The sequence below is a fragment of the Aquila chrysaetos genome, chromosome 25 (genome assembly GCF_900496995.4).
Source record: "Aquila chrysaetos chrysaetos chromosome 25, bAquChr1.4, whole genome shotgun sequence".
Taxonomy (NCBI): domain Eukaryota; kingdom Metazoa; phylum Chordata; class Aves; order Accipitriformes; family Accipitridae; genus Aquila; species Aquila chrysaetos.
In genome coordinates, this window is record NC_044028.1 from 15,052,260 (window position 1) to 15,064,915 (window position 12,656).

The following is a 12,656-nucleotide window of genomic DNA, read 5'->3' on the forward strand; positions in this document are numbered from 1 at the left end:
AAACCAACCTTTTGTTTGTTTTTGTTTTGTCTGTCACACTTTTTTTTTTGTTGTTCTCAATTTTTAATTTTTTTTTTTTTTTTTTTGTTGGCTGGTTTTTGGAATCTACTGCACCCATTGATTTACAAAACATCCAAAATAATAACTTCAAAATATTAAAGCTTTCATTTTTTTTCAATTCTGTCATCCACCTTTCAGCAATAATGATAATAATAATAATAATTACAAAAGAAATAATAATAAAAAACCCAAGTAAGGCCAGATTCTCTCTCTTTATATATAAATATATATATAAACAATGGGAAGGGGAAAGGGGAGCACACAGAAGACACCAATGATGCATCTGAAACAACAAATGAGAGTGAAGCAGACATTTATAAAAAAGATGAAAAGGAAAATATTTTGAACATGCACCTCGATTTTACGGCCCTCTACCACGGTGCCGTGTAATTTCTCCCTCGCCCTGTCCGCATCAGCACTATTTTCGAAAGTTACGAAACCAAATCCCTGCATGCAGGAGGGAGAAGGGGGGAAAACAACATGCACATTATTATTTCAGTCAATGACCACTTGTTTGCTTATGTTCTCTCTCTTTAATTTAATATTTTCTTGTCCTTGCTTCATTTCTGTAACATGCAAATTAGAAAAATTATAATTGTATTGAGATGTGCAATAAATAAGCGACAAATGTGAACAAATTTTTTCTGTCATCAGTTAGATAATACCCTCTGAGAAATTCAAAGAATGATACCAAAAATACCTTTCTACATGTCACTACAGAGGAAAATAAATCTAACAATAAGAAAATGAAATTAAAACAAATTACAGTGTCTTCACATAGAAAAAAATGAACTAATGAGAAAAGAAAATGAACCACATTTTAATGACATGCAGATATCTCAACAAAATAAAAAAACATGTGCACAAAATTCAACACTGAATGTCAATATACTCTAAAACATTGCCTACTTAATCATGCTGTTGTGATCATAAGAAACATTGTTCCCATGCAACACTAGGGTAACTTAAACTTTTGTCAAACTATACAGCCTTTACTTATTTTTTTATAAAAGAAAAAAAAAAGAAAACCACCAACAAAACAAAAGTACTTTTTGAACAAAGTATAAACTTTCTTGTATTAACAGATCAAATAAAATCACATGATGTGAATAGAAAAAGAAACTCTGATAAAGGAATAAAAATGTAAACGTTTTGAATAAGTTTAACTGGTTCATTTACTATTTATGTATATTACTTTCCACATATAGAACATGCAACTGGTAAAACTCCAGAATCCCGTGTTAGTGGGACGGGAGAATACTCGACAGCTATGAAATTCTGCTTATGACAAATGCTTTGCTTTATAATATTAGGCTAAACAAATATTTCCAATCCTACTAAAATTCTTTTTATTGTGCTAAGTTAAATTAAACACTGTTTAAAATGGCAAAGAGTTTTTTAAAAAAACAGACATTGAAAAACATTTTAGAAACATACACCAACCCTTTGAAGTAATTCTTGCATTAGCACTACAATGCCTTTGCATGCTTTCCCAAAGTTTTCTGAACAAATAAGCTGCTACATCCTTGGTGTGTCATAACAAGAATCAGTTGCAAGCTATACCTGGCCACTTTATATATAGGCATTGCTGCACATATTTGAAGTCCTACTACACCATTTCCTTTACTGTTACTTTAGCTTGAACTATGAGGTAAAGCTTCCCTCTGTTCTGTTCCTCAGCAATAAGCCATGCACCACGTCTCCTCATTCTCCAGTCCATTCACTAAGTTTTGTGGTCAGTATTCACCCACTCACTCTCTGCAGTTCTACCTATTATGTAAATAGTGACTGATTTAAAAAAAAAAAAAAAAAAGGAAAATATTTATACATTTATTTATACATTTTATACAAAGAGGAGACCAAATGTGAAACTAAGGCAAAACTGACAGCAAACATCGAGAAAAACAATGGACATGAACTACAAAACTAATTAATCAACAATCGATAAAAAAAGTTAAGAAACTATCAGGATCATTATAAGGGTTATTTGGGTTATTTTACCTACTCAAACACCACATTTATTTATGCCTGTTTACAACATAGAAAGTGACATTTCTGGACAGTAGCAGTTTATGTTCCATTCTCTTCAAAGTAGCTTAAACACACTGTCTGTTGCTCTTTTTTTTTCCCCTCCTGTAAAGCCATGCTGAAGCCTGAGCTCAGAAGTGCTCTATCAGCAGTTCCACTTCTAGCTGAAGCCATTCGCAAAACTCCTGATTCCACACATTTTCTCCACTCTACCCTCCACAATTTTAGCACAAAGCCACGACCTTGCTTGTCACGAGACACTGAGGACGTAAGTCTCTTCTCCCCAAAGCACCAGGAGTGTTGAGAGAAAGTAAATCCCCCTCCTCAGCACTAATCCCTATGTTTTAGATGCCTGCAATAGGCTTTTCTTATACCTAAACCCATCCTCAACTTTAAACTTTTATTTCTTCTTCAACTGCTTCCTCCCATCTTGTAAAAGCTCTGTAAAAAAAGCTCATAATTTAAGATGCCATTAAGAAAATTTCACAGCAGCAGACATCACTGAAACCATGGATCCAAGGAGCCTAGCTCCAAGCAATAGCATAAATTCCCCCAATTCTGTTTGTTCTCCCCTCTCCTCCTTGCTGAACAGCTGCCCCTTCTCAGAACTGCTAACATTTGGTGGGAGTTGTTTAGACAAAATTTTGAATCAGTCTTCTTAGCTCAGAGCACTGCCAGTTACTTTTTCTCGAACAACTAAAGGGAAAGATAAAACCCTAATTATATTAAAAAATTAGAAAAAGATACAAAGTGGAGCCACAAGCCAAGATAAGACAGGAACTTCAAAGACTCTGAAAAGAATACTCATTGTAATTTTTTAATTTCTTATGTTGTACTTACTCTTATAATTAACACTACTTAAATTAAGCTCTTATTATTTAGGCAAATCTTTAATTTTACCTAGCGGACACAGAAATTCGATCACAGAACATAGATTCATTCATCACACATTCAAATACCTACAAAAACATGTTAACATTCATTTTATATGCAGCTGATTCAACAGCTACTTTAGCTTAGAATACTATGCATTTTATTAACTGGTAATGTAAATTTCTGCACTTTATATTTAAAGTCAGTCAAGTGATTTAATAATAGCCAAGTTAGTATGAGAGAAGGTTCTGTTTTAATTTGGGAGGTGCTTTGGAGCTCTTCTTATTTGAGGAAATATATGTTAATATAATATATACTAGGTATATATTACTACATATACACAGAAACAGATGTATGAAAGTATGTATGTAGTGTATAGCTGTATAGAGCATTAATTTACAACTGTAAAGAAATGGTACTTGTTGACGTTCTTGTATCTTTGCAGCCTTGCAATTGTGCCCAAGACACAAGCCATTTGCAGCTCCATGGAGAGCTTCAGTGTTGAAACAGCACAGTAGCATTAAAATATCCACAGTAATGGAAGATATATCTCAAATTGTCCTTCCAAGATGAGTGGTAAATGCAGAGAAACGTAAGTTACCAGCAATTTTAAATGTTACTTTAATCAACTGCTTCAAGAATTGGCAAAGGTAAGCCTTATTTATTTAACACAGGTTGTAAGAAAGATCTACACCAAAACAATACTGAAATTCTTGCAATTCTTATAAAGAGTTTCAAAAGTCATCAGTGTTGCCATACAATTCTAGCAAAGTTATTAAGTAATTAAGTAATTATCTTAATTAGCATTATGCCCCCAAACAACCAGAAATTTGTAGTATGAAACTTGTATTATTTTAGGGTTTCTCTTATGAAAAGACACCTTTCTGCAAAATTATTTTATATTGCATTGTGGTGCTGCAGCATTATGTTTTCTGAATATGCAATTCCATTTTTCTTAATTATTATGGCATGAAAATTAGCTTACTTCTGATGTTTTTGCAAGAATCTTTTTAAACATTAATTATTGGACTACAAAGAAATAAACAAAGAAAAAAAAAAAATTTCTAGCAATTCTTTTATGCCAAACTGCAGCTAGAAACAACTTTGAATTTTGATCCTGCAAACTTTTTTACCTGTACTCAGTTTGAGACCACTTAGTAGTCCTTTCAGTTTCAGTGGGATTTTATGAATACATAGATAAGCACTGCCAGGAATGGGACTTTAATCTGGTGCATCTTAAATCCTACAGAATGGACATGAAATGATCAGATTAAAAAAAAAAAAGGAAAAAAAAAAAAAAAGATGATGTTCTTAATCCTAATCCTATTTTTTAACTTTTTATTTAGTTGAGAGAATTGTAGGGTACCTCTGCAAATCAAAATACTATGTAGCTATACCTGAAATAACTCTAAACAAGATGAGAAGCAGCATACATAAGCAATGAGATGCATCACAAAACTGCTTTAAGTATCTTCAGCAGTTTAATCAGAGCCAGCTTGGATGCACCAACACAGCACTGGATAGTGCAGAAGTATTTAATCAGAGTAGGTCTTAGAGTCTCTAACACTATGTAGTGACATTACAAGCCTACCTAGGAAAACCTCTTCCTTGGGAAATCCTTTCTAGGAGTTTGTTTTTAGCACAAGGCACTGGGATATTTGCACTACTGCAAGATCACTGTTAAAAAAAATCAATTCAGAAATACCTCTTCACCCCATCCCGCAAATACTTTAAAAAAGCCTTATACTTATGCAGTCTGATGCAGACGTGGTGGTTAAAAGTCCTACATGTATAAGATCTAATGGCTAAACAAATGTGTAGACGACCACCGTGACGTGTGTACTCAGTTCCACTCCATCTTCAACAGAACCAACCAAAGGTGGCAAGTGTCCCACACTTGTCTTTTGACATTTGACAAATGTCTTTTGACATTTATGATACTATCCAGCAGGAGCGGGTTCTGGACAATATACATCTTTTGCAAACACTATTTAACAGCCAAAATTTAACGATAATAAATTTCAGCCAGAGTAGGAGATTCTAAGCTACAAAATTCCACACATTTTGGTTGGTTACTGAAAAGGTGGTAAATGTTCCAATTGGGTTTGGGCTAGCAGGCAAGGGTACTAAAATTAATGAATGTTAGAATAATTTTGGAATATCAATCAGGAAATTTCAGCCTTTTTTTTTTTTTTTTTTTAAAAAGGTGATGACTTTAACTTTAGAATATAAATACAAACACATTAAGGGAAAAACTAACAGAATTAAAATATATCTGATTTAAGAGAGATTTATGATGTATCTGATTCTTAAAAAAGGACAGATTACAGTATGCCTATAACAGGAAAAGAATTCCATCACTAATAATAAATCTTATATGAGAGTTGCAGAAAGACTGAAACATTGGTGGATAAACATTCTAGTGTGTCTGCCGTGGCAGGAAAAGGAAAAAGCTATCATGCACGTGACATACACATAAACCTTGACAATGCACCTGATATCATAGCTGAAGCATACTGGGCTACAGTTTTCCACCAGGTAATGATGCTAATGCAGTCATAGCCTTTCTGTCTTGCTTTATTTCTTAAGTATTGAATAAATTGAAATATGCATTTAAGGCAAAGTAATTTTCAGAAAAAATTAAATGTTTGCAATACAATAAGAACTCTTTTAATCAAATAAATGTTAAAATAGTTTGTTTTCAAAGGGTTGGTGTACTGAAGCTTTAACTAAAGAGGAAAACATCTGCACTTAGATTATCTGGAACAATCACATATTTTCTCAGCTAATTACTAAAGAGGATAGTTATTAGGTATCATTATCATCTTTCATTTCAACAGGGGAAAAAATACCTGTTCTAATACAAACCTGCCTACAAACATCTGTAAGTATGGACTCATCTTATAAAATAAACAAGATAATTACCCTTGAAGAATAAAGACAGCAGAAATCAACATTCCCATAAAACAGATGACAGTTTGGAGTAGCTAAAATTACCCCCTTTAAAAGATATAAAATGAGTCCAATGATTTTCATGCTACTTAGGAAACTGAATGACAGCTCAGAAGATGTTTTCACTAACATGGAATTTCAGGTGTTATTTTTTACAGCAGTGCAGTTGTTTCCTTTTACTCATATAAATATTTTAAACAAATTAAAAAATTCCATGGGTGAATTAAACTGCTTACCTTTGAGCCTCGCTCATTAAAAATAATTTCAACATCTAAGATTTTACCAAATTGCTGCAAAGAAATAGAAAAGTTACATGAAAATAAGATAACTTCAACACTTCGATCATAAACAGTACAAATGTTTGTTTCGCAAAATGGTGCACCGCATAAAAAAGTTAAAGAATATAAAACCAAAAATAGTCAAGTACCAAAAAAGTCACACTGAAGAGGAGCGAGATCAATATTACAACTAAATCGCATGTATCATTACACTTGTCGCTATCATTCCACATATGCATTTATGAACTTTAAGTTCAGTGACACCACCTGACAAAAAAGAAATCATCATTAGACTGTGATCACAGTGAAGTGAAAGTTCTAAATTTCTTTTTTTTTTATTTTGTCTTTGCACACAGAAGGTTACTTCTTTGTGATCCATTCAGTCCAGCTGCCATCACCGGTTTTTTTATATGTAATACACTACTAGTTTACTTTGCTTGGAGTGTAATAAACATCACTACCAAGACAGGATTAATGGCTGCGTTAACATTGCTGCCCTCTGGTCATCCTTCCCTCTGAAGAACCTTTATTTCAGAAGACTTTTTGCAGCTGCTTTCCAGGGCAAGTAAAACAGTTTCGTTACTTCTGCTTTACAGGAATGAGATTAAACCAGCTGGGAGTTTTGTTGCTGGCTTCAAGGAGTGAGGATTTCTCTCCACCCTTGCTGAAAAGGGATAACCATTACTCCCTAAGCAATTCTTGTCTTACTAGAGTATAACTTGGAAAACTGGAATGGATACTTACTTGTTGGGGATTTTTCCCTGCTCAGAATTGCACTTCTATGATAATATTAGTAGTATCTGTCATTACTGTTGACCTTAAAATAGCACTCACAATCATCTAGGCATTGTTCACACACACAAAACTTGACCACAGTTGCTATCCCAAAGAAAAAGGCTCTATTGGACTTGTCTTAGTAAGAGAATAAATGTTTGCCTCGGGCAGCATTTAGTTAGAATGCTTTCTGATATGACACATTTTGTGATGTGACACTCTACTGTATCAGTGGGTCGTTTCTGTCATTTCATATGTCATTAACGTACAGCATGGATCAGTGTTAATACCAATAAGTGACACAATATATTAAACAAAAAGGCAGAAATTAGAGGCAGGCAAATGAAGAGTGATCTGACAAGAGTCCAAGAAACTGCGGAAATGAGCCTATACTCCAGTCTTTTAAGATATAATAAACAATTTCAGGCCAGAAGGACAGTATTCCTTCTCTAGCTTTCAACTTGGTTATGAAAAATTAACCATCGTTTGTTATCCCTTGGCTTATTTTATGTTCTTGCATTCACCATCTAATTAACATTTTAACTGCAACTTTAGCCTATAAGCAGACAATGACTTAATATTTAAACAATCCTCTGCTGTATTTATGTCCATGAAAAAGATCACCTGTTATAAGTATAATACGGTCATGATGCAGCATTACCATGTTTCGTATCAGGTACTTCAACTCACACTTGCAGAAACTTCATTTTTCTATCAATTCAGAAGCTAAAAGTTTACTGTTACCGCGTCATTCTAAAGCTGGAAAACTCTAGCCATTCCCAGTGTTAGTCTTTTGAGTCCTAAGACTTAGAAATATTGAAAAGAAATGTTTTTATTCACTTACAAATTACTACAATACCTCAAAAAACCCACCCCAATTTTTTCATTTAAAGTACTTTCAAATAAAATCCATCTATTTTAAGTGGTTTGTTTAATTTAAATAAATTTACATATTTTTCTCTAGAGGTTTAATTATTATGCCTTCTGCTATTTTGCTGATGAGCTACAAGCTGCATTTAGGGGAGGTTACTTGTAGAGAGCCAGATACAGCAAAAGAATCACTCTCATTTCCCAGTACTATACCAGGATTCTTTTTCCAGTGACTGTTTCCTTCACTTCATAAATACTGAAAATCACAATGTCTTAACTCACATACAAAGACATTAGAAGAACTTAAAAATCTGAACTGAACATGAAAGATGGAGAAAAATATAGTGCCATGAAGTACTTGATGCTGCACTCTATAACAAACTGTAACGCAGAGGAGAATTAAGTTTTAGCGACTCAGAAATAAGAAAGCAAGAGTAACAAAAATACTCAAGAGTAGTAACTTGGAAAAGCTGGGTTCTAATAGCTGATCAAGTACTATTTCTAGATTTTATTTAGTGACATTTCAAAATAACCCAAGAGTTCTTGGAGCAGGGAGAAGAAACCCGGTCTAACCTCTCACAGTTATGAGCCTAGAATCAATGGCACCTATGAGATGTGTGAAACACAGCCAATGCACTTGAAGGTAGCTAACAACCTGAGTAAAAGCAAAAATTGAGAGACTTATAGAAAAATACTGACAAAAACTTTAGAAGCTTACAGGCCTACAATACCTGTGAGGGTGGGTCATGATTCCTACTCCTTGGCTTCCTGCTTAAAATCAGCCCATGTCTTACTTCTGTAGATTTGGGTCCCTTGCTCCTGAGGTCAGCCATTGACTTTTTTACATCATGCTTTCCAAAATCCATAAATACAGCCATATAAATCCAGATTTGTACAGCACGAATATATATGAATTCAATATTTTAAGCCAACGTAGATAGCTTTTTTTGAATGTAATACAAAACAACACAATACATACAACACACCCATCTGTATCACATACAGTAGAATCAGTAGAATTTCTTTTCCCAGTTGTGGCTAGCAAATCAGATGTTTGGTTATGAATAAATGAAAAGAGAGTCTTTACTGAAAATGGTTAAACAACCTAAATCAGAGATACTGCTCTCACGGCTGACTATAATATAAAATACCTATTGCAATGCAAATATAAAAAAAGCATAAATAAAGTATAAGTACTTACACCAAACATTTGTCTAAGATCTGGATCCCGGAATCTGAATGGTATATTTGAGACGTGAAGCCGTTTTGGCTGTGATTTGTTTTCTGTGTTTTCAGAAGATTGTGTCTGTTGCTGGCCATCGGTCTGTGCTGCATCATCTGTCTGCTAAAAGGGTAAAGCAAAATAAAGCACATTGTAAGTATTTCTGCCATTTTTATCATAAAGTTGTGGGCTTAAATTCTCAAAAAAAAAAAAAAAAGACTAAAAAGGAATTAAATCTGCTCAAAGGTACTAACAAATACCGGAATTTGAAATACATGAAAATCAAATCAATTTCTGTATCTGTCTCAACAGTATACAGTTTCAGTGATATTTTTAATATGTATTTGGAATAAACTGGAGAATAGGAAGGAAATTATTATTTGTTGATTTTCTTAGCTTCTTTTAAAAAATGAAGAAATATGTCTCCCTATATTATAAGACTGCTGAAACCCCTTTAACCTCATCAGTGCTTGCCAACAGAAGAAACTGAATCTCCATGTCCACATAGCAACCTACTTGCAGAAGCAAGCTGTACACTTTCAAGTAAGATTAGTACTTTCATTCAGAGGCCATTGGGACTTCTACACAGGAGGTAGGTAACACATCACATCCTAGTTGCTATTTCATAAGCAGTGCTGATGGGCACCAGAGGGTCATTTTGTCCAGATAAATGGTCACTATTATGGAAAAGACCTTGAGTTTTGATAGGGAACAGAAATATAATCAGTGGTGAAGGTTGCCTGACATAAAAGTGAGACCCAGAAACAAAGTTTTACAGATTTTCTTTCTCACCAAAATAAGATCATATCATGGTACTTCTTACAGGGATACTGTTCCCTAGTTTTAAAATGCTATTTTATAATTGAAGGACATGGTTGTGTTTTACAATTTAACAAACAATTATAAACACCTAGAGAGATTAGGAAAAAAACATAACGTCCTTCATCCAAAAAGCAAAATGAACCAATGCTCGTCTATCAGTATATTATAGAAATTTCTCATCTGCGTTCTGTAATTATATCATACAGCACCTAATTAATCACTGCAGGTACAGCACACATTCACTAGAAAAAGATTTCGCATAGGTATGTAAAAATAACATAGTTATTTTCTTTTGCACTGGTAGAGGGGATTTGGAAGAAAAGAAGAGGAAAGAAAATAGTTCAATGAAACTACAAGGACCATCTTACAACTGTTACTCTATTTTCTCTGTCCTTCCTCTTCCTCCTGACCATATTCATCTTTCAAGTATTCATTTTTCTCTTGTGTCCTAATGTTACAGTTCAGCTTGTCTTTCTGACTTTTTTAATTTAAAAAAAATAAATGAAGAAATCTCCCATTTCCTGCTAGTATCAAATTTCTTTTAAGAGACAACAGTTGAAGCAAAATAAAAACGGTTAAATAAAATAAACCTTACCACACAGTTTTAGGACCAATAAGCCTGTTAAGGAGGAAGCAAAACAACTCAAACAGAATACATCATTTACATCAGCAACAACTACATATAAATTTAATTCTAGCAAGTTAAATTCAACATCATCTTCCCCAGTAAATGCAAATGTTCTCAAATTCAAAGTACAAATATCTACAATTTCCTGTATTGCCTATACTTCTGTGCTAAGAACACTTTACAAATAAAGGTCCTTATCATTTCTGCAGAAGCATCAGTTCATCAGCAGTGCCTACATTTCACGGGGTACGATGATACTCATACACAAACACAAACTTTTGTGTGCACTAAAGAAGGACTTTCGAGTGATCCAAGCAAGGAACTGGGAACAGCTCAAGTGTAAACCTAAAACTGAGTCAGTGCCACCACATCTCTTCATCTGCTACTCCCTGAACTCACAGGCAGGGTCCCACAAATTAAACAGTTCTTCTTTACAAATTTCTAGTGACTTAAATACTAAACACGGTATATAGCTGTTAAGAGACAAAAACATATTCCATGCCATCGTGGTTTAACCCCAGCCAGCAACTAAGCACCACACAGCCACTCACACACTTCCCGCCCACCCAGTAGGATGGGGGAGGGAATCGGAAAAAAAAAAAGTAAAACTCGTGGGTTGAGATAAGAACAGTTTAATAGAATGAAAAAGAAACTAATAATGATAATGATAACAATAATAAAATTACAATAATAATAAAAGAATTGGAATATACAAAGCAAGTGATGCACAATGCAATCGCTCACCACTTGCTGACCGATGCCCAGTTAGTTCCCAACCAGCGACCCCCCCAGGCCAACTCCCCCCAGTTTATATACCGGGCATGACGTCACATGGTATGGAACACCCCTTTGGCCAGTTTGGGTCAGCTGCCCTGGCTGTGTCCTCTCCCAACCCCTTGTGCCCCTCCAGCCGTCTTGCTGGCTGGGCACGAGAAGCTGAAAAATCCTTGACTTAGTAGAAACACAACGTAGCAACAACTGAAGACATCAGTGTGTTATCAACATTCTTCTCATACCGAACCCAAAACTTAACACTGTACCAGCTACTAGGAAGACAATTAACTCTATCCCAGCCAAAACCAGGACAGTATCTCTTCCTATCTAAAACCAACTCAAAAATTTAAAATTTAGATTTTGGGCAACTGTTCCATCCATAGACACCGCAGAGATTACTTTCTACCTTCAGGCCTTAAAAAGAAAGAAATATGAAGGCAATTTGGTATATGAGAGCAGGTGGGGGACAAGGGACTGGAAACTTGAAATACAACACTCCAGAAGAATTTAAGGTCAATTAGATTAATCTGAAGAGAATTAAAGAATTCTGAAGGTGCTGTTTAGTTTCAGGAACAAAGGCTGCCCCAGGAAGAAATTATATAATCTGTGTACTGTATAAATGCAAATTGGAGAAAGTAATTTCTGTTCATTGTATTAATATAAATGATGAGAAACAAGAAGTAGGAGGGTTGAACAGTGCACTATTAGCATGCCAAAACATTAGGAGCAACTTCCATACCAGGAAGCTGAACAGATATATTGCCATCAAAAAGCCAGTGAGGTTTCTGAATATGATGCTAAAATGAAGGAGCTATAAATTATGGGTGAAGTGGGTAAATCCAGGTACTGTTATTTTCTGGGTATTTCTTTTTGATTTTACCACCTTTGTTCACAGAAGCCTGAAATTTACAGTTTCAGCAAAGAATGTCTCAGAGTTTGGGCAGTGAGGACTGAAAACCAGAAACTTCAGAAAGTCACTGTCATCAAAGATTCATACCTGTAAACATCCTTAAAGAAGTCTGTGGCAGAATTAACAGAGCTAAACCATTTACAATGTATTAAAAGGCTTGACAACATAACAGTCTCTTTACAAAGTGTATTATCATCCCAAAAATCTATGGATGTGCCTAGGAGATCTGGAGAAGGATAACTGCAAATTGAAATTGGAATGTGAAGCTTATACAAAAATTTCTAAGTAACTCCAAGGAGGTAAAATACACATAGGACAGAGGACAGGCTGGATATTGCAAAATCCCAGAAAGGAAAGTTTCAAAGCCCTGTGGACTCAAAGAGCTAGAATGCAATTTACCTTAGACATATATAATACATTTCAAGAGAATATTTTCATTGCTAGAGGATCTAAAGACCAGTGGTT

General features: G+C 34.6%; 1 protein-coding gene across 24 annotated transcripts in view; it reads right to left on the bottom strand.

Moving 5' to 3' along the window:
• RBFOX1 (RNA binding fox-1 homolog 1) overlaps positions 1-12,656 on the bottom strand; it is a 1,358,224-nt gene that overhangs the window by 95,497 nt on the left and 1,250,071 nt on the right. For all 24 annotated transcript variants that reach the window (XM_030002529.1, XM_030002523.1, XM_030002528.1 and 21 more), the window contains 3 exons: positions 9,037-9,180; positions 6,150-6,203; positions 415-507 (listed from right to left, as the gene is read on the bottom strand). In XM_030002529.1, coding sequence (XP_029858389.1) covers positions 415-507; positions 6,150-6,203; positions 9,037-9,180 — 291 coding nt within the window. The remainder of the gene's footprint in view (positions 1-414; positions 508-6,149; positions 6,204-9,036; positions 9,181-12,656) is intronic.